Source organism: Dermatophagoides farinae, unplaced genomic scaffold, assembly GCF_024713945.1.
Source record: "Dermatophagoides farinae isolate YC_2012a unplaced genomic scaffold, ASM2471394v1 contig8, whole genome shotgun sequence".
NCBI lineage: Eukaryota > Metazoa > Arthropoda > Arachnida > Sarcoptiformes > Pyroglyphidae > Dermatophagoides > Dermatophagoides farinae.
The window spans coordinates 152,800-173,323 of NW_027461523.1; the positions used below are offsets into that span (position 1 = coordinate 152,800).

Genomic DNA, 20,524 nt, shown 5'->3' on the forward strand with positions numbered 1-20,524 from the left:
GATTCGTATCGTGCTAAGTTCTATGCCTTAAGCGACAACAGGCTCTTATTATTTTTTGCCAACAAACTTTTTATATTTAAGATTTATCACTTTTTCGAAACTTTTATTGAAAGCACTACTGTAATTGGGTCGGCCAAGTCACTTTCTGTAAAGGAAAATTTCACAATACTTCACAAATGGACATTTTTGCTTGAACTTTTGTACGAATATTTAAACGAAAATGTAGTTCAGACCGACGCCAATCCAGTGCAGTTACAGTTGCTATTAGTTCAAAGTCTCTCGGACTTGCTTTCGTACTATTCACGTGTTTTGATGAACAGATTAAACGACCACGTCTTCTTAACCAAATTTAATTTTTCTACATCTCCACACGAGATAAACTATGAGTGTTCATTCTCTACAATATTGACTGATCTTATGAAAGTGGTTTATTTCATCACGTCTATCTTTATAAAAGTGAATCTTGTCAAGAAACTTGTTGAGCTGCGTGAACTGTTTTCAAGAAATGGCTATCTTTTTTTATCAATATTCGATCTGATAATCTATTTTCAATGTACCTATACAAGACGGCTCGAATTAATAGAAGATTATATGATGCTTAAAGAACACTTGAACTTATTAATTGTACTAACTTCGGAAACCCCAAAAGAAGTTTTATCTTTGGCAAACGAGCGTAATTTTATCGATGAAGAAATGGATTCCGTTTGTTTCTCGCCTCTTACGAATATACAAAAAATCGACGAAATTTCAGATGTTTCTTTCCCGTCCTTTTTATCGTCACAAATATCTACGCCAATCGCTAAAAAGAATTTGGATGATGAAGTTCCTAAGACGTTCAGTTTTGATGTCAAAACTATGCAAAGTATGAGTAGCAACTCAAGCATTGCAGATCTTAATGATTGTTTAGATTTCAACTGTTCCGCGCAGTTTGACTCTCAATCGGTAAAATCCGTCCAAAGTAAGCATTTAAAAGCTCCAGATTGTATGATATGCGGTACACTCGAACTATTAAATATCAAAAAAAAAAATTTTATCACGAACTTGCATTTGAAACATCTATTTGAACTGAACTACCCTTTAAAAACTAATTTAGCTTGTTCTGACTGTATTTATGATCTTTTAGATTACATCTTGCAAGGCAATCATTCGATTTCAGACATTACATTGCTAAACGAACGAAAGTATTCCGTTGCGCAAATTTTGTTGATATCACTCACGTTTTCGCAATTTGTTGACAACGATCGCAACAAGGCTGAACTGTATGTTCAAAATATTGTTGATTGGCTCCAGTACTACAACATATTTACAATAAACTATTTATTTGTAAAGGATCACGACACGTTAACAATTCAAAATATCATTAGTTTGTGGGAGTATTATCAAAACAACGTTTTCATCAAGTTATTAATTGAGCTTTTGGTAAGATCACTTTTGAATAACAAGGATTGCTTGCTGTTTGAAACTGTGAACAATACAGTTCTTTTTGTTTTGAGATGGTTCCCGTACTGCTTGTCTCGTCTTTCAAGTTATTTGGCAAACCTATATAAGGAAAAAGCTTATATTTTGATTGAACTGTTGTTTAATGAGATCTTGGTTAATGTAGCTCAGCAACACTTTACAGGTGTTGAAAAAAAAAAACTATGTTACGCAAATTTGTGGCAAATTGCTGAAATAAAGAAAATTAACTATGTCGTTTGTAATATTCTCGTAAAGTGTTTAATTTATTTCAATTTTCGGAACACCCAATTCATCAAGCTTTTTGACTTGTTGAAATTTCTTACTGCTTGTCCTTCTAACAAGTGCATTAGAAAAATCGGCGTCAACAATTTAACCAAACTCACTAAATCAATAGAGTTTACGTCTTTGAGTCACTTTCAATCAGTCAATCTGAATAAAAGAATAAAAAAACTGTTTAGAAAAAACAGCGATTTTTACAACATGTGCGCGCTACTGGACGGTGACTTATACGACTTGATTGACCGAATTGATTTTGACGACTTTATCCATATCATTTTTAGTTTACTTAACCAAATTACAGTGGACGTCGCGTGGATTCCTAAAGTTGTTCCCATTTACATTATTAAACTTCTTCACGTGCGTTTTAACTTGAACGATAAATATAGTAAAATGATAAGGTATAAAATTTGCACGCGTAGCAAGCAAGACTTTTCTACGAAAAATTTAACAACTTTGATTAGAATAATGATTTTGTTTCACGAGCTAGAACAACCTTTAACGTATTTTTTCGAATCTTTGCGCGTTCCGATTCTTTTGCTTTTACTAATTCTATCTTCGAATTTAAGTAGATTAATAATAATGAAAAAACTAGAACTTTTGAAGAACATAGAGATAATCAAAAGTTTGACATATGAAACAGAAGTTATTAACGGTGGTGTTGTTTTAAGTTTAATCAAAGAGCTTGATCCTAGCCTTGTGCAGTTTTTGAATAGAGTTTTTTCTAAAATTCAAGCTTCATTCGCTGAAAACTGTAAATTACAAAGTCAAATTAACTTTTTTTTTTATCAGGAAAACACCATTAAAATATATCTTTTGTCTCACATAATGACTTCAATCTTTTGTTTAAAGCACTATTACATACCACCAGAATTCTTCACTTGCATTCAAGAGTTGTGTGAGTTTGATTATTCATCCTTGTTTTCAATTTTACTATTTACTATTGAAAAAAATTATTATTTGACAAACGTAAGCACCGACTTTTATAAAATAAAGGAAAACTCCGGAACATTGTTGACCTGTTTCCTCAAAGAGTTTCGCGATGAAAAAAAGAAACAAAGTGTTTATGAAGAGTATATCTATTACGAAATCATGTATATTTGTTTAGAAGCGACGGTAAGCACCAACAATTTTGAAGATTTCTTGCTAGCGTTAAACCAATTTATTGGTTTTCCTTATGATCAAGAAAACAAATTAAAACTGAACAAAAACCTCAAAAAAATAGAAAAAAACAAACGTTTTCCACATTATGTAAATATCAATGAAGCAGGTGATAAAACATGCTTTATTGACGACTATTTGGCTAATGTGATGACTGAAAACCCAGTTTTTACGCTGCAATTGTATGAATATTTGATTTTAAACTACAAATCTATAAATACGGAATTACTGCGCTTACTTAATAAACAATTCTTGGCGTGTATAAACGCGGAAGTGATCACGACAAAAAAAAACTTACAAAAGAAAGAAATAAAGAATAGTGAAAAACAAGTGAAATTAAAAAATTTGCTTTACCAAATTTCCAGTGAGTCTCAGTGGTACAATTTAAAAAAAAATAATTGTGCAATATTCAAAAAAAATACAAAAATTGTATTTCCATCAAGAGCTACATGCAATTTGTGCGAAGAGGAATTCAACATACGACAAAGTAAACAGACTGATCTGCATAGATCATTTCAAGAAAAAGAGTCAGTGAATTGGACGATAGTTTTCAAACGTGAGGAAAATGATTTTTCGTTGTTTATCTGTCACAACACTTGTCTTCAGTTTTGTTTTCTCACAAGATAAGCTGTATGATATCACAGTTGAAAAAATTACTGAATATGAACTAAGCGACAAATCAGCAACGATTGGTTCTTTTATAGATATATATTGTGATAATTACGGAACAGCTGTGGAAAACGGCAAAAAAAAGTATAGGCTTAACACAGAAAACGACTATAGTTACCTGAGTTGCAAATGCAAAGAAAATTTTTTTGGACCCAGATGCAATATTGGGGTTTATAAAAAAAAAATAACTACCAAAATTTCATTTATGGCTGAGTTAGTGAGACTTTTTAAAAAAGCTTAAACCAGTAGGAGGTACATTGAGAAGTATTTAAAGGATTTTTTTAATTTAATTTTCGCAAAAATGGTGTAAGCCAGCATTATTTTGAATCACCTTTAATTTTATGCTGGATCCGTGCAAATAACTTAGTTTCGTCAGAAAATCAAATAATTACAAGCTTCTGTCATTAGACAATAAATTAGTGGAAATCTTCGAAAGACAAGTCTTCCAGATTAATATATTTTAGTAAAGATCTGATTAACGATGGTTAAAAAAGCTGTCGTCATTGGTATAAATTATAATGAATGTAGTAAGTACCGTTTAAAAGGAAGCGTCAATGATGCTTATGTATTGGCCTCAACCCTCATCAAAACTTGTGACTTTGATCAGTCAAACATCGTGTTACTCATAGATGAGAACCCTGATTATTGCCAAAAAAAAGCTTTTTTCTCAGCAGAAGGCCGAGAGCCAACTAAAAAAAACATCATCAACAGCATTCTCTGGCTAGTCAATTCGAACCCAGATGAAATCGATACAGTTTTGTTTTATTTCAGTGGACTAAGCACTTGTGTTGTTGATGAAAGCAATGAACACGCTGTCGAATATTATGACGCATTAATGCCGTGTGATTATCTGTCCAGAGTTGGCAAGGTTGCAATTCTGTTACTTGAAGATATAAAAAATTTACTTCAGCTTGTTCCAATCGGGATACAAGTTATTTGTATCGTGGACAGCTGTATAGGATCCGTTCATTCTGAGTCTTACACTCCAATTTGCAATCCAAAAATTCGGCTACCTAATCTGTTTAAATTGATTGCCTCTCATTTTAGTAATTCCAATTACTTACCCGCATTGCATTCTAGCAAGTACGACAAAAACGCTTGGCAATGCTCGAGCATTAAAAGATTCCGTGCCTGTCCAAAGTTCATACCCGATATTAAATTGAAGAATCTACAAGAACAAAGAACGGTTTCTTTGTTCCAAATTTTACAAAACCACAAAAAAAAGGATAACATAATATTTTTGATTTTATCAAGCTCTTTTCCTCATGTTTCTCTCGAACGTCAATGCTATGCGCTAACTAATTTTGATCATTTAAGCGACCCCTATTTTTACTTCGAATTTAAGTGCAATGACCTAAAAAATTTATTAGGTTTTTATAAGTCGGTGCGAACAATTCACGGAGTAATGACATTTTCGCTGGTTATCGCGTTAGTTAATTTACACGCCGCCGGCGAAAGTTATACTTTTAAAGAACTAGTTGATAAAATTAATATAATCACCGAAACGTTTTCAAAGGCTGACCAAATCCGGTCAATCGACCAAACTTGTCATCTCGATGTTCCAAACGCAGTTTTTCTTGATGAACAATGTAATTTGTTTTTAGAGCATCCGATCGATATTGCTTCAGCTTTGAATATTGTCAAACACAGAAATAAAAATAACGAAGTTGACTCGTTTTCACAGATTTTAAACAGTAATACCGAGTTCAGCAAGTTTACTTGTTCAGATATTGAACAGCCATAAGTTATGCTTCTAAGTATTCTTATTAAAAAATACCTTTAGTAGTCTCTATAGTTAGTAATTAAAGTTTTTTTTGAACAATATTAGCGATTTTCAAATTTAATATTATTTCTTGATTCTAATTTTCAAACATAAAGTTTGATTTAACTCATATCGTAATCGTAAAGCACGTCAGCGTTAGTTGTATAGCCATGTATGGTGATTAAGTTTCAGATCAGAGAAATTTGTGAAAGTTTACTTACTCGGTTTTTAGTTCTGACTCACTTGGAAAAAGATCAAACTTCTTCGTTGATATGGAAAAACGCTCACATCAAACCTCAAATCATTATAGACTGGTTAAAATTGCCCATACATGTAGAATCGATTGTGAGAAAAATTTTTTTGAATTTCCATACGGTGGACGCACAAAATGCAATGGCAGAAATAAACATCTACGATGTTTTTATATGTATACAGCTGGAAAAAATAGAAGTTTTTTTTCAGAGCGAAGAGTTTGGTCCTTTTTTGCAAAACCTGCGTTTGGGGAAACATAATTCCCCAGAAAGTCAGTTTTTCATTGGACAGGTGCTGAAATGGGTTTTGCCATTTACCAGCTACATTTCCGTTCAAATAAAAAATTTGCATATTAGATTCGAGTATTTTTCCGAAAGTGAAGAAATTTTAAACATTCCTGCCACCAACAAGTATCGTTGCGGCAAAGCGTTTGGATTAACGTTCCCCAAAATTTCTTTTACTAATTTAGTTTTAGATGCCAGCGCAAATTGCTATATTGATTCTCAAAATTTCGCAACAACGGTTTTCTCAATAAATTCTGACAAATGGTTTGCAAAATACTGGTTTGGCGAGCATTTAAGTGGACACGTTGAGTCCGATCACGTTCACAGTAACCACAAAAAAAGTTCCTTTTTACGTGATAAAACCTTATACTTCATGCTTAAGTTACTGCGTTTTCAAGTCAAGATAAGTTCGTCTCCAACACTTCAGTTATCGGTAAATATTTTGGAAAATCAGTCAATTAAAGTAAACTCCAAGGCTGTGGACGCATTTGTGGACTTATTTGTTTTTCGGCGCGTTATGCAAAACAGACTCAATGCTCTAGTTTTGCAAAAAATTTACGAAAATGCATACTGTGCCTATTATTTTTTGTCATTTACTTCTGTTCAGACGCGACCGAAGTTCCTTTGGAGCAAGCTAAGATTGCTACTTACAATACGTAAACATGTCAACAACATAAAAAAATATTTATTTTCTCCTTATGTTATTTACTTACTCAAAGCTCGAGCTTCACTAAATATAGCTTATAAACTGCGACAAGTTGGCCTGAGTGCTGTACAACCTGAAATCGATAAATTGTTGATAGACCCATGCGTTCCAGTTGAACTTATTAATATATGGGAGAAAAGTTTATTATACGAAAACAGTTCATCCTTAATTAACAATGTAAAAACAAAAGTACTTTCATCCTTTTCAATTATTAAAAATGCCATGTCGCAATCGTTCATGAGCAGATTTAGTTCATTACAACACGAAGCTCAAAAAGAACCTAAACGGGCAAGCGATCATGACCAAGCAAACAAACAAGAACAACTTTTGTCAGAATTTGGTTTTTTTGTAGAAATGAAAACATTTGAAATAATATACGAAATTAATCAGCAATTGTGTTCGTTACACATAAATAATTTTAAATTAAGCTCAGAAAAACTTTTTACTAAGTTAACACTGCTCATAGAATCCACTAAATGTTTTCTACGCAATTTATGCCCATCAGAAACCGTTTCATATGAACTTTTAGACGTTTTTAAACTAAATATCGACCATGTAGAAAATATTAATATAAATAAAATAGACTGTTTGAATAGTACAAACATTACTTTGAAAAAACTTAGTTTAACGATTGCTGATTATGATAATATCAAGATTACAAGCTTATTAAGGTATTTATTTAATTTATATTTTGTTTTTCACAGGGTTCGATTGTATACTTCTCGCACTATCTCGATACTAGATATTTCTGCAAACGAAGCTGTGGTTCAACAAAACGAACTGTATGACGAATCTGAGGATAAAATTAAATCTTTTGTACTGCACTCTAAACGGTATGCCATAGCTAAAAATATTACTTTATGGAAAAATAACTATGGACCTAAGGTTTGTTTGAAAATGAATCTTAGTTTACAAATTGATCAAATAAAATTGTACTTATTTGATCAATTTAAAATAATGAAAGTTAGTTGTTTTTATGATTTTGTTCAGTCTTGCGGTTACGGGTCCATTAAATCGTTGAAATGCAATAACAATTATATTTTATCAGACTTGTTCACTTCCATAAAAACGCAGCCAGACTTCAACAATAAAAATAATAAATGTTATCTTCAGTTATACTTAGCTAGATTAGAGTTATCGGTGTCAGCGTGTAAACTAGCATTGCTTAATAATGTGTTTAACGATTTTCTTTATGATTGTTTTACGCATCATCAGATTGAAATCACTGACATATCGAAAAATATTCACAAAACAAACGCAGTTTGTGCAATTGAGGTATTATATACCATTTTAAATGTGGATAACCTTGCAATATGCAATATTGAAACTGGCGTTGATTTATATATGTTTTTTAAAGATGCAGTCTGTAGTTTTTGGTTGTATAACTATTTTGATTCTCAGCCTGTGCAGATGTGTTATATAAACTTTGGAAAATGGTTACATCAGATCAACACTGAAAACGACTTTATCGAGTTTAAGAAGATTTTCATGGCAGAAATGGGTGATTTGATCTTTTCAAAACTGGAAGAAATTACTTTTGAAAATAACTGCACTAGTATAAAAGCGAAAGATACAATAATTTTGGTGCTTCAAAAATTTTTACTGTCTAAAAAAACTCAGTCATTTTCTACATTAAGAAAAAAAGGAAACCCTATGAAATTGGCAGATTGCAACATGAAAATAAGCATGATAAAACTTGAATATTTTTCTGTAACTAATTTATTACTAACTGTATGTAAATTTTCTGTGTCGACTGACAATGGTTTTATTGTTGCTCTTATAAAAACTATGAGTGTGAAAATTAGAAACTCCATTTTATTGCATTCCGGTACGGAAACTCCAGCGTGCTTACTTATCTTTGAACAATCCAGAAAGCTTTTGATCAAGGTTGGCAAGCTTGTTTTATCATTATCATTAACCAACTTAAGAACACTTTCCAATATAGTTCAGGAATTGCTATGTTTCAGTAGTTTTACTAGTCTTGGTAAGATAACTACTGATCAAAACAATTTAAAGCTTTCTAATAGTAAAAATAACATCGTTTCAAAAACTTTTCATCTGGATATGATTGAACTATATTTTTTTAGAGAAAATACCTTTAAAAACGAGCTAGATTTGGAAGTTGTTCAAAAACTCGAATGCTTAACTTTAAATATAGAGAAAGATTCGAAAATGGATTTTAGTTTGCGATCAATAGATATATTTGTAGACGAATTACCTTTTTTCACAAACAGTCTTTTAGAAAATTTATCCTGCATTGACTATAGTAAGCACTATTATATCCAAGAATTAGCTGCTCTGACCAAAAAAGAAAACGATGTGTTTATAAACAGTCGCAAAGCGTGGCTGCAAAATTTATCTATGTCTATTAAAAACGAATTTATGAAAAATCGAACACGTAACCCAGATAGTTTTTTTGATGATAAACAAGATCTTTTGAAATTCTTTAATTTTTACGTCTTAGTAGAAAACTATGGTTACAATGAAATAGCTAAAACGAGCAAGATTAGCCCGCTGTCGAGTTATATAAATGAAAACTATATAGATTCAAAGCAGCTTATTAAAGACGCATTTATGAATGTTTACATAAATAAATCCAAAAATGATCTCGATGTTAATTTCGTGATTAGTCACGCTACTATTTCTACCGAATTCGAATTGATTTCAAACTTACTTTGCTTGATATCTAGATATGCGTTAGAAGTTCACCGAATTTTGTCATTATATAGGCAAAATTTGACACGACAAACTAACATACAAAAAAGTCAAAAAAGTTTTTGGATTCTAGACTTCTTGGGTAAGTTAACAATAGACGGAAAAATAATTTTGAAAACTCAAACTACTGAATTATGCTCGGAAAAAAACCAATGGATTGAGATAAAAACGAGTGTTATCAATAAAATAAGATCTTTTTCAGTTTTAGTCCGGACTTGCCTTTTCAACTTTGTGTTCAAAATTTCATTAGAGAATTTATTAAAAGGAAGAGAGATGAATAAAAAGCACAAGTTAAAACAAGATTTGTCATCTTTTTGCTCTGTTAATAAATTTAAAATTCCTATTGATATTGGATATCAAGCGATGCAATTAAAAAGTATTGATATGCTCAAAGAAAATAATGCTGTCGATTCAAAGCTAAAGGTCTTAGCTGAAACGAATCTATATTTCGAAGGCAGTATACAAATTCTGACACCTTTAACAATGAGAAACAATTTTTTGAAAACACTGTGTCAGTTAACAATGAGGACACAATTTTTAAGTAAATTTGACTCTTTATTGATAGATCATTTGAGAAAACTTTTCATTGATTTCCCTAAAAAAAAAGAAGAAATGTCAATAGTTGTGAACCAAACAAAACAAAAAGCGATTACTTATCATATTTCGCTTTATATAGATGAACTACAACTAGAATTACAAACAGAGAGTAACGCTGGCATAAAAATTGCACTTAAAGAAATGTTTATTAACGACTCCAATGCTGACTTTGTATATATGTTAAAAGAATTGGACTGTGAAATTTATAATGGCATTACGACTAGTAAAGTTGTATCAAAAATGAATGAAAATGAATTGTTTTTCAATTTGGTTTTTTTTAAAACAGTCAGTTTGAGCAGTGATTTAATGATCGAGAATTTTGATGATGTTTCAAAAAAAGCTATTTCTAGTCTTACGATTCAAAACTTCGTTTTTGAACTATCGCCTCTGTTTTTGTTACAATTGATGAAAATAAATGTTTATGTTTCTTTTACAATTAACTATTTAGCTTCTATATACAGCCAGTATTTTCAGAAGGCCACTGAGATCAGTTATAAGAAATTAACCTTTGCTAAAAACAAACACGAGGTTTTGACTAAGTTACTTTCGCAGAAAAAATTAAACAGAAAATCAATGAAAGTTTCTGCTACTTTCCGAAAAGAATGTGAGATGATAAATATTGGTAAATTTAATAGTAACAATGTTTTACAGGTTTACTCATTTGACTACATAAACTTTTACAAAGTTTATAGCAAACATCATATCTACAACGGATTGAGCAACTTTTTGGCCTATGAATGCGACGAATTGATTTATGAGTTGATAGAACTTGACCGGGATTTAATGACCAGAAAAAACGATAATCATGACAGCACCAGATCACAAATCATGGAGGAAAACACTGCCTTCTTTTGCTTTGCGAGAACATTTCAACTAAGCATACAGCGGTTTAAATTGAGCCTTGCCCCTAACATTAACGTCGAAAATGAAGTTAACCCACTTAACGTTGTAAACTGTCTAATAAAGCAGACGTATCTAATCAAAAAATCAAATAAAAACAAAGACATGATCTATCAACTAGTGAAAAAATTATTTGACGTAGAGGCTAATGTTAGATTATCAAGTTTTTTGGTTTTCCATATAAACATCAATAATTCGTCTTCCGATGCTAATTTAGAACTCAAAAAAAATTATTATAAAGTCAATTGCTGTTTTGAAAATGTTTTGGTCAAACTAAGGCACGATTTAATTAGTTCCTATCTTTCGACGTTAGTCGAAACAAGTAAACTAAAAAAATTGTTTTTGGCAAAAGACCATAAACAATCACTTGACTATATAGCTGAGCTGAGTGGGAAAAAATTGATTATCGATCAGATTCAACAAACATACGCTCTTGAAAACAATCTGATTTTGAGTTTAATAGATAAAGTAAAAACATACGTTGTTAGTGGAGAAATAACTTTTAAGAATGTTTGCATAACGCTAGAAGAAATAGTCTTTTTCAAACTCTGGTTTAATACAAACATAAACTTTTCGTTTAACGAAAAAAATGGCTTGAAGTGTCAATCACTAAACGAGTGGGATGATGCAGAATTACGCCTGAATTCGTTGCGAAGTTTAAGTGCTTTCAAAACTTCGATTGCTTACTTCATTAATAAGCAGATAAAAATAAAAAGCAATTTAAAGTTATCGTTCAATAACACTGAGTTAATCAAGTTAACGAATTTCGAAATAGTTGCAGAATTCGAAAATTCTAGCACAAAAATGATGATTAAAACAAACAAAATTACGACTGTGAATTTTCCGCAAGACCTTTTCTTAAATTTGAGTGATCGTCTTGCGAACAATCCGTTTACGTTAAAATCTATTGTCACACCAAACGAGTTTCACTCTTATTTAACGACAAGTAAAATGCTGTTATTAATTAACAATACTTCAAACGACGTAGTACTTATATTTTCAGAGCGTTCAAACCAAAATTTCACGTTTACCCAGAAATCTATTAATTTATTTAGCACTTGTTTAGTAACGTTGAACCCGTGTTTTATACTCACTTGCAATGAAAAAATGATGATTTTCGTGCACAGATCATCTACACTTTATGGTATTTCCATACAAGAGATGCGAGTGTTTTTAAGCAGGCATTTCAAAAAAGAGAAGTTTAAAAAAATTATTCGAGAGTTTTATGACATCAAAAAAAATTATTGTATTGTTAAAAAAGCTTGGTTTGACATATATTGTAAAAGCGAAACTGATTTATTAAAGTTAAATTTGTACAATGACAAGATTTGCCGACTAGAAGCATGTTTGATCATATACTCATTCGGTATTGAAATAGTCAGCATCACTGCTTGCGAAAAAATAGACTTACTTAAAATAAGCGAATGTGTCTTCTATTCACCTTCTAAGATCAATATGGATTTGCCACTGGAGCTTACAATTGTAGTAAATGAGAAAAACGTAAAAATAGTATTGAAGCAAGCAGTTGAAGAAAAAGTAAACTTTATGAATAATTTCTGTTATAGCTACTTAAAGACTACTAAAAGTATAAGAATAGTGCTTGCAAAAATTTTAGATACTAGTGAAGCAATAAAAATTAATGCTAAATACAGATTCTACGAAAATTACATTACTCTTGAATCGAACCAAACAGAATCAATTGTAGCAAAGGTCGATAATAATAAATTTAAGATATGTGATGCTTTGAAACTTGACCAAGGAGTCATATGCAATTTTACTTTGCAACACAAACAAATACAAAACTTGTTACGACATAGTCTGATCAATTGTTCTGCCTCCGCTACGCTAATAAACATTTCTATAAAACGCATTACAAATTTAAAAGTAGTTCTAAATGAGCCTTGTGAAATATGGCAAATAAACGACGATTTAACAAAATACGTAGTGCCAGCAAATTTTGACAACACTTATTATATAGAAACGGCTAAGAATGTCTTTTTCGAGCTCAGATTAAAACAAGAATCTGCCAGGTTTCAAATTAATTGGCAATGTAAAAGTGAGTTGATCGGGTATCATATTTTCCCGATTAGCGGCCCTGTTTCATTAATCCGTGTAAATAACACCTACTTGATAGTTTCTAGTTTTATTTTTAGCAATTTGAGCAAACATTCTATCAGTCTGAGGCTTGGGGAACGGTGCATACCAGTTGAAAAGTCTGAATCGTTAAGCTTATTTGGTTATTACATTACGAATTCAAACTCAGACAATCGGTTACAGACATCCGGTGAGCAAAGTGTATCAAATCATAATAATCATTATGATCAGTTGAGTGAAATACCAGAGTTTAAATACGTTTATGGCGTAAAAAAAAACGCAAAATTCCTTAGCAATATGCTTTTCGAGCTAACAACCGGTTTTTATCTAGATTTTAACTTTGCTAAAACGCCTGTTGCCTTGACATCGATAATGAAAAAACAGATCGTGGACAAAAACTATGGCATGTTTTTGTCGCTTGAAATTAAGATTAATTCCATATTGGGAGGATGTAGTTTTATTTGTTTAGAGGATTCATTTAGCGATAATCAAGTTTTTATTCAGAATAACTCGAGTTTTCTCTTGAAAGTATTCATGATGGTGGCGAGTAAAAATGAAAAAACAAAAAAAACACGGAATAAAGATTTGCCTTCGTTTGAAATTCAGCCATATGAAACAGAAACAATTGTTTATAAGGATAGGTTTGTCCAGACGCTTGCAAAACGATTACATTCGATTTCTTTTCTAACACAAAAAGCTCCAGAGAAAAAATCTGATATGTCTTTGACCTTAAACAACGTTAGTCAATGTGCGTTACAACATCAAAAAATGGCTGAAAAACTTTTTACACCATACAGAAAAAACAAAACAGATCTTAAAGAGTTTGAAGAAGTATTCCATCTAAATTTTAGTTCGATTACATTGAAGCCCTATTATGTAATTCTGCTGCTATTTGAAAAAAAGAGTTACCTATTAACATTAGAAGATAGCGTGATCACCATAGAAAGTGTCTCATTCCCTTGTGTCAATTTCGACACCATTTTCTTTGTATCGGCGAATGGTAGTAAACAAATAAAATCGAACTTAGCCATGTTTGCTGAACTCCAACAATTCAATTCAGTTTACAGAGATTTTATAAATTCGTTAAATTTATATGTGAAGTTTTATTCAAAGTTGAACGAGAGAAAACACCGCCTTCCGCCTTGTGAAACGCATTTGAAAAAAAATACGAAAAAATACGTAGATGTGGATGATAAAAGTTTGCGTGAACTTACATATGAGAAACTGGTTGAACATTGGTACCAGGAAAGTTTAAACAAATTAATCTTACAGGAGGTTAGCTTAGAGTATTTAGATACAAAACAGGATGAAAGACTTCAAGCTTATGATGATTTCTTTTCCCCTGTCAAGTTTGAGATAAGAATAATGGTAGCCAAAACTTTGAATTTGGTCTACTTCACCGCTATGGAAAATAAGATTATTTTTTCGACGAGCATGAAAGTACTAAAGTTTGGCATGAGTTTAAATTTTTCGTCGAAGTATAACAAAACCTACTTGCTGTATTTAGCAGCTCATAATTGCGCGGATGAACAAGACGTTTTAGCAAAGTTAATTGCTGTCGGAGCGGCTGACCGCTTTTTTGGTTGCCGACTTAAAAGTCAAACATTGAAAACTATATTGTGCACTAAAACATTGTGCCTCGAATCTGAATATTTCAGATTTTTGCTTCGAGACGTTGATTTACAAAGTACCGTACAAGTGTACTTGTGGAGTGATAACATAAAAATTATAATAAAGCGCTGCGTGATTTACGTAAGCAAATTTGCATTGGAAAGTTTGAAGCTTTTATTTATTCTTTATACACTGGTAAAGTCATGGTTTTTGACATCGCGTACAACTATAAACCAAAAGATCGTTTGGCAAGTGAAATGTTTCTTCATATCGTTAAACAAACTTGTAGTGTATAAATGGATACGGATTCCGATTAAAAATATTTTGATAAAGACGAAGAAATAGCTAATTGGCGTCAAATTCTTCGCTATATGCTGTGTCTTCGATAGATTCAAAAAACTTCTTTGAGTTTATGTGTTTGGTTAAGTCGTTTTCATGATACCGCAAAGAAAGCAGACTGTACAAACTCGTGTAAGCATATTTTAAAAATGCTTCGTCTACCCCGAAGTCGGTAGATTTCCTTAATAGATTAGTAAATTTGTAAACGTCTTTTAACATGAAATAGTAGTCTTTTTGCTCTTCAAAAAGAACTCTGTGAATTTGTAAGTTGAGTTTTCCCCAAAATTGAATGGGTCCTGGGTTTTGATAATGATCGATATTGATCCATTTGCGGCGATTGAGCTTTAATTTGCGTAGGGCTTTACTATCTAGCGGGATTTCAGCGTTGTTTATAATGGGTCTCTCATAGTTGTCTTTAGAGTTGTAGCTGTCCGACAAGAAGTTTAAGGATTGCTGTGTGCTCGATACGCGCAGTATAGAATTGAACGGAATAGCACCGACTTTCCAGTCAGAAATCGGCCCGCATAAGCCTCGGACCGAAATCAAATATCCGTTTAACGAATTTTCAACGGCGATGGACGCGGCATACCCGTTGGTATATGCGAGCGAACAGTCAAAATTTGTGGGCATAGCTGAGCGGCCTTGATAACCGAAGTAGTGACATATACATTGAAAAGTTCCCGTGTATTTTCCGAGTTTAGCTCGTTTGTTCAACTCGTGTTTTACCATCTCAGAAAGCAAAACATCGGTTTCCACAAACGATTCTCGTAATTCTGGATCTCTTACAAGAAGCGAGGATCTGAAATAATCAGGCAGAGAATTCCAAATGGCTCTGCTGTACGAAGAAAGCCGGTTTTCAATGCTTGAAACGTTCACTGAGCCGAATTCAGATTTTAAATTAGATGATGACTCTGGATTCAAACAGATATTGTCTATTTCCTCCATGAGCAACTTCATTGTCGGCAAATGATACCACAAACCGTCTGGAATTAAAATTGTTCCAAAATTTCTTGGAGGCTCAGACTCATTTGTTGGATTAGATCTGACACAAATAGTGTCGGCGATGTCTTGAACAACGTCGTTAATTGTTTTTTGGCTGGAACCATATTCTTCAGAAATAACCACAAAATTGGGTTTTGTTTGAAGTGCACATTCTAAAACCTCATTACTTGGACGCTTTCCCATGAGTCTGACAAAATGCCAGTATTTAGGCATCGAAGCAGCATCTGATAAAACATTTCCTATTAACGAGGCATAGAGCTTGGAAGCCGTATTGAAACCTATATTGCATTCAAGAAGTTCGTGTGTTATATTATTGCTAGCTGTTGCCGCAATCCCTACAATTGAACATCTGGCTTTGATTGAGCTCAAGTGTTCAGCTAAGTAAGCAGCCTCAGTCATCGCCAACGAAGATCCTACAATGATTAACCCTGATAGTTCGAGTTTTTTAAGGTTTGAGCATATTTTTTCCGTGAACATATCTTGAAAAATAATATGTTCGTTCGTTCGACCAATTAAATCAGCTCCTCCTAAATTTCGGAATTTTTTAATAATGTTTTCATTCAATATTGTGTAGTCATTATTAAGCAAGCCGTGAGATCCAAACTTAAAACCATACAAAGTACCTTTCTTTTTCATTATGTAATCAAACGCGCCCCATATTATATTGTGAATTCCAGGAGATTGCCTGGATAATATAACAATTCCGACGCGGAAGTCTGACCTGTGAATTTTTTCCTCTTTTTTATTGAGCTCGTATAAGTAGAATTTGTTTTCTATGCACAAATTTGCATAGTGTTTGAAGACCATTTTCCGTATATAACTGTCTTTGATCGTGTATTGCGTAGACTTTAGGAAAGCCAAATTAGGTTCTTGCAATATTCTAGGTAACTCAGGTTTGTATTTGAGTCTTAAAGATTGTAGTTTGCTATATGTATATTTCATAGATTTAGCAAAAGCTAGGTCTTGGCTTTTATTATGAACCGATTCATCGCAAAGCAAATCTGCTAACGTTGGATTAGACACGTAGTAACATGTTTCGTCACACAAGGGCCCACTGAACTGTATTGGGCCAGGTGATACATAAAGATCATTCAATCGCCAGACTTTTCGAGCAGTTTTGAACAAGCGGTAAAGTTCGCTCTTAGTATCGACGAGTTGCCTTATTATTCCTGGAATTCGGTTTCCTTGAATTGTTATCATATGCATGATGCGTGGAAATGGGATCCCCAATGGTTTCCAATTTTCTACCTTGTCATGTAAATTTTTAATACAGGTAAGGTAACCGTTTAGATTCTTTAAAATTAAATGTAGTGACAGATGCCCTAAACTGTAGCAGTAGTTACAGTCGAAGTTTGATGGTATAGCACATCGTCCTTCATATCCAAAATAATGATGGGTAGAATTCCAACTGATTTTTCGCTTGATAAGCTCTTTGTTAACAAGTTCTATTAAAAGTCTTTCCGTTGCTATTTTAGCTACCTGTACATAACCGCTAGCTTCTCGATCGCCTAATAGTTGTTCTTGGATTTCAATTGGTAAAAACTGCCATAACGTTTTCGACGGTTCTGATAATTTTTCAATATCTACTTTGAGATATTTTCCAAGTAGAACAGTAAGTTCTTCAAGTAAAATATTTACTTCGTTTATGAATCCAATTAATCCTTCGCTAATTAAAATAATTCCATATGGTTTCCCAATTTTGGTCCGTTCTTCAATTAGATCGGCAATTGTCAACGTAATATCTTTTAATGTAACCTTGCCTTCTTCAATTTCTTCTCCAATGAAAATAAGGTTTGGATGTGTTTGTAACGCTGTTTCAAGAGTTAAATGACTAGCAGTTCTACCCATTATCCGAATGAAATGCCATACACCTTGGCCAGATCTTACGTCAGTACAAAGGTTTCCAACTAGTTCTGAGTAAGTTTTAGAAGCTGTGTCGAAACCAAATGATATTTCAATAGCTTCATTCTTTAAATCTCCATCAATTGTTTTTGGAATTCCGATAATATTGCATTTGCAGATTGGATCCGAAGCGCACCATTCTGCTAAAATAGCAGCGTTTGAATTCGATCCATCTCCACCGACAATTACCAGTCCCGACAGATTTAATTTTTCAAGCGTGTCAAGGACTTGTTGCTTGTTCGACGCGTTTACTTTTGCTCTTCCACTCCACAAAAAGTCAAATCCTCCAGAATTTCTAAAACCTTCTATATTTTCGTCATTTATTATAATGAAATTTTCTTTTAACAGACCGTCAAGTCCACTTTTGAATCCAATTAATTTTGATTTATCATTATACTGTTTTAAAAGATCATATAAACCGGTGATAACGTTGTGACCCGCAGGAGCCGGACCTCCGGATAGTAAAATACCCACATTAATAGGGTCATTCGCTTTTTGGTCGTTAGTGCTTCTCGACTTCAGTTCGATAATTTTATTTTTAAAAGTGATGGGAAAATACGACTTAATTTCTTCGGGATCAAGTTGCAGTAAGTTCTTTAATTCAATTTCCGATATTTCAACATTAAAAGTTTTTAAGATCGACGGCGTTTTAGGTTCAAATTTTAGCCGTTCGTGTTGGAGAGGAGAAAAATTTTTTTTTGTAGTTCGAGATAGTTTGGGTGTTGAAAGAATGTCAAAGTTACAATACGCATCACGATTTTCTTTTTTTTCAAACGAGTTAAAATTTAAATTCAAGCCGCCTTCTTCAACAGAATACGAATTCGTGTTGAACGTAGCTTCTATTGCGTCAACTAATTCCGGGTTTTCGGAAATGAATGTATTTTGACGCGATTTATCTAATTGGCTCATTTTTGATCTTATCTATAACGAAAATATATGCATGCATTTTTACACTTTAGATTAGTTTATATGACTAATATTTTTTTTGTATTATGTGCCTTTTCTTTTAGCATTACAAAACAGAAAAGTAAGTTTTACATTTTTCAGCATTATTATTGTTAAATTGTTTTGATTAATATTGAAAGTCTAATTGCTTTGTTGAAGGATGTCTTTACATTTTTATATGTAGTATGCCATGGTGGGATGACATTACCAAGAGATTGGTAAGCTAATTGATAAATAATTTTTAGGGTTTCAATGTGCTGTATGAATGGCAAATCGAAGCGCTAAAAACATTAGAAAGGGCTGATCAGATGATGACCAAAAATTTTTTGTATTCTGCTCCGACAGGAGGTGGAAAAACTCTGGTAGCTGATTTGCTCGCTATTCGTAATTTAGAAAGAAATGGCCGGATAATATATTTGATACCGTACATAGCTCTTATCAAACAAAAAGCTAGAGACTTAAAAAAAATTTTTAATGATAGTAACAAAGTGGTTGTTGAACTGTATTTTGGGTCTAAAGACACACTTAATAACGATTATGATTTAGCAGTTTGCACTATTGAGCAAGGCACAAAAATTATTCAGAGTATTTTAAAAAAAAAATCTAAGAACAATCGTTTTTATACGATCATAATCGATGAGTTCCACACTTTTTTCACACCTGAACGGGGGTTACTACTCGAAAATATGTTGATTAAAACACAGCCCGATGTAACTAACTTGTCTTGCCAAATTATAGGTATGAGTGCAACATTTCCTAACTTGAACGAGGTAGCCAAATGGTTGAACGCTGCCACTTATCAGTGTAGTTACAGGCCAATTCCGCTATTAGAATTTATAGTTTATAGAAATCGCATACATAAAAAAGTCGTTTCAAACCAAATAGTTTCTTTTCAAACTAAAAACTACACATACAGTCCTGAATACTCTAACAGACATACGGTGAAGCTTTTTGAATTAATAATGGATACGATTAAGTTTAAGGAATTGTCTTGTTTGTGTTTTTGTAGAAGTCGTAGTGAATGCGAACTCCTCGCACTGAAGTTTTTAGAGTTTTCAAAATCATCTCCGTTCAATTCAAATGCTTCACTTTTGAAGACTGCAAAAATATTTAGTGAGATAGCTAATTTGAACTGTGTAAAAGAGAGAAAACAGATGCTGGGTGATCTTTTTTGTAATGGTGTGGCGTTTCATCACAGCGGAATGACCAACGATGAACGTATTTTGATTGTAGATTTGTATGCAGACAAGACTATTAAATGTTTGTTTTGCACGACCGGGTTAGCTGCCGGAATGAATCTTCCTGCGCATCGAGTATTTATTAACGGCATAAATTTGGGTAAAAGTCAGATGAATTTACTGGACTACAAGCAAATTTCAGGACGAGCTGGTCGTGTGGGCTATTCTGATTTTGGTGAAATTTTTGTTTTGGTTTCAACGAGCAACGATTTCGAAAGAGCTACAAAGCTGCTGACTGACACAGAATATAATTTAGAATTATCTTCTAGGTCTCTTGAAAAGACTTTATCGTTAATTTTAGAGACCATTGTAATAAAAAAGAAAATGACTTTGTCAGAATTAGCAGCGTACTCGAAAAAATTCTTTACGTCAATGATTGATTCGGAAACTATTGAAACTCCTAATGACCTGTTATGTCAAGCTATAGTCAAGTTAATGAAAGAAATGCGTTTGATCGAAGAGCATAAACATTTAATTGTACCGACTTTCTTCGGAGAGTGTTGCAGCGACAGTTCGATTATTGACGGGTATTTGCTGGTAAAAGATTTAGAAGAAAGCAAATGGACATTTAGCAGCAACATTACGTTTTTTTATGCTTGTTGTTCGTTCGAAC

General features: G+C 32.7%; 2 protein-coding genes across 2 annotated transcripts; one reads left to right on the forward strand and one right to left on the reverse strand.

Annotated features, from left to right (window-relative positions):
* Positions 1-160: 160 nt before the first annotated feature.
* On the reverse strand, positions 161-18,778 carry LOC142598136 (pyrophosphate--fructose 6-phosphate 1-phosphotransferase-like). Its single transcript, XM_075735094.1, has 3 exons — positions 18,767-18,778; positions 16,887-18,244; positions 161-296 (listed from the first exon to the last, which is right to left on the reverse strand). The coding sequence occupies exons 1-3, from the start codon at positions 18,776-18,778 to the stop codon at positions 161-163; spliced, it is 1,506 nt and encodes a 501-aa protein (XP_075591209.1).
* A 206-nt stretch (positions 18,779-18,984) lies between these two features.
* On the forward strand, positions 18,985-20,378 carry LOC142598137 (helicase POLQ-like). The gene is made up of 3 exons (XM_075735095.1): positions 18,985-19,512; positions 19,771-20,180; positions 20,333-20,378. The coding sequence occupies exons 1-3, from the start codon at positions 18,985-18,987 to the stop codon at positions 20,376-20,378; spliced, it is 984 nt and encodes a 327-aa protein (XP_075591210.1).
* Positions 20,379-20,524: the final 146 nt, after the last annotated feature.

Coding starts and splice junctions, on each gene's coding strand:
- LOC142598136 (XM_075735094.1), bottom strand. Junction 297..16,886: donor GTATCACCTGGCCCAATACA/GTTCAGTGGGCC, acceptor ACACGTGAATAG/TACGAAAGCAAGTCCGAGAG.
- LOC142598137 (XM_075735095.1), top strand. CDS start 18,985: ATGACCAAAAATTTTTTGTATTCTGCTCCGACAGGAGGTGGAAAAACT. Junction 19,513..19,770: donor TTCCGCTATTAGAATTTATA/GTTTATAGAAAT, acceptor TCACTTTTGAAG/ACTGCAAAAATATTTAGTGA. Junction 20,181..20,332: donor AATTTAGAATTATCTTCTAG/GTCTCTTGAAAA, acceptor TGTTATGTCAAG/CTATAGTCAAGTTAATGAAA.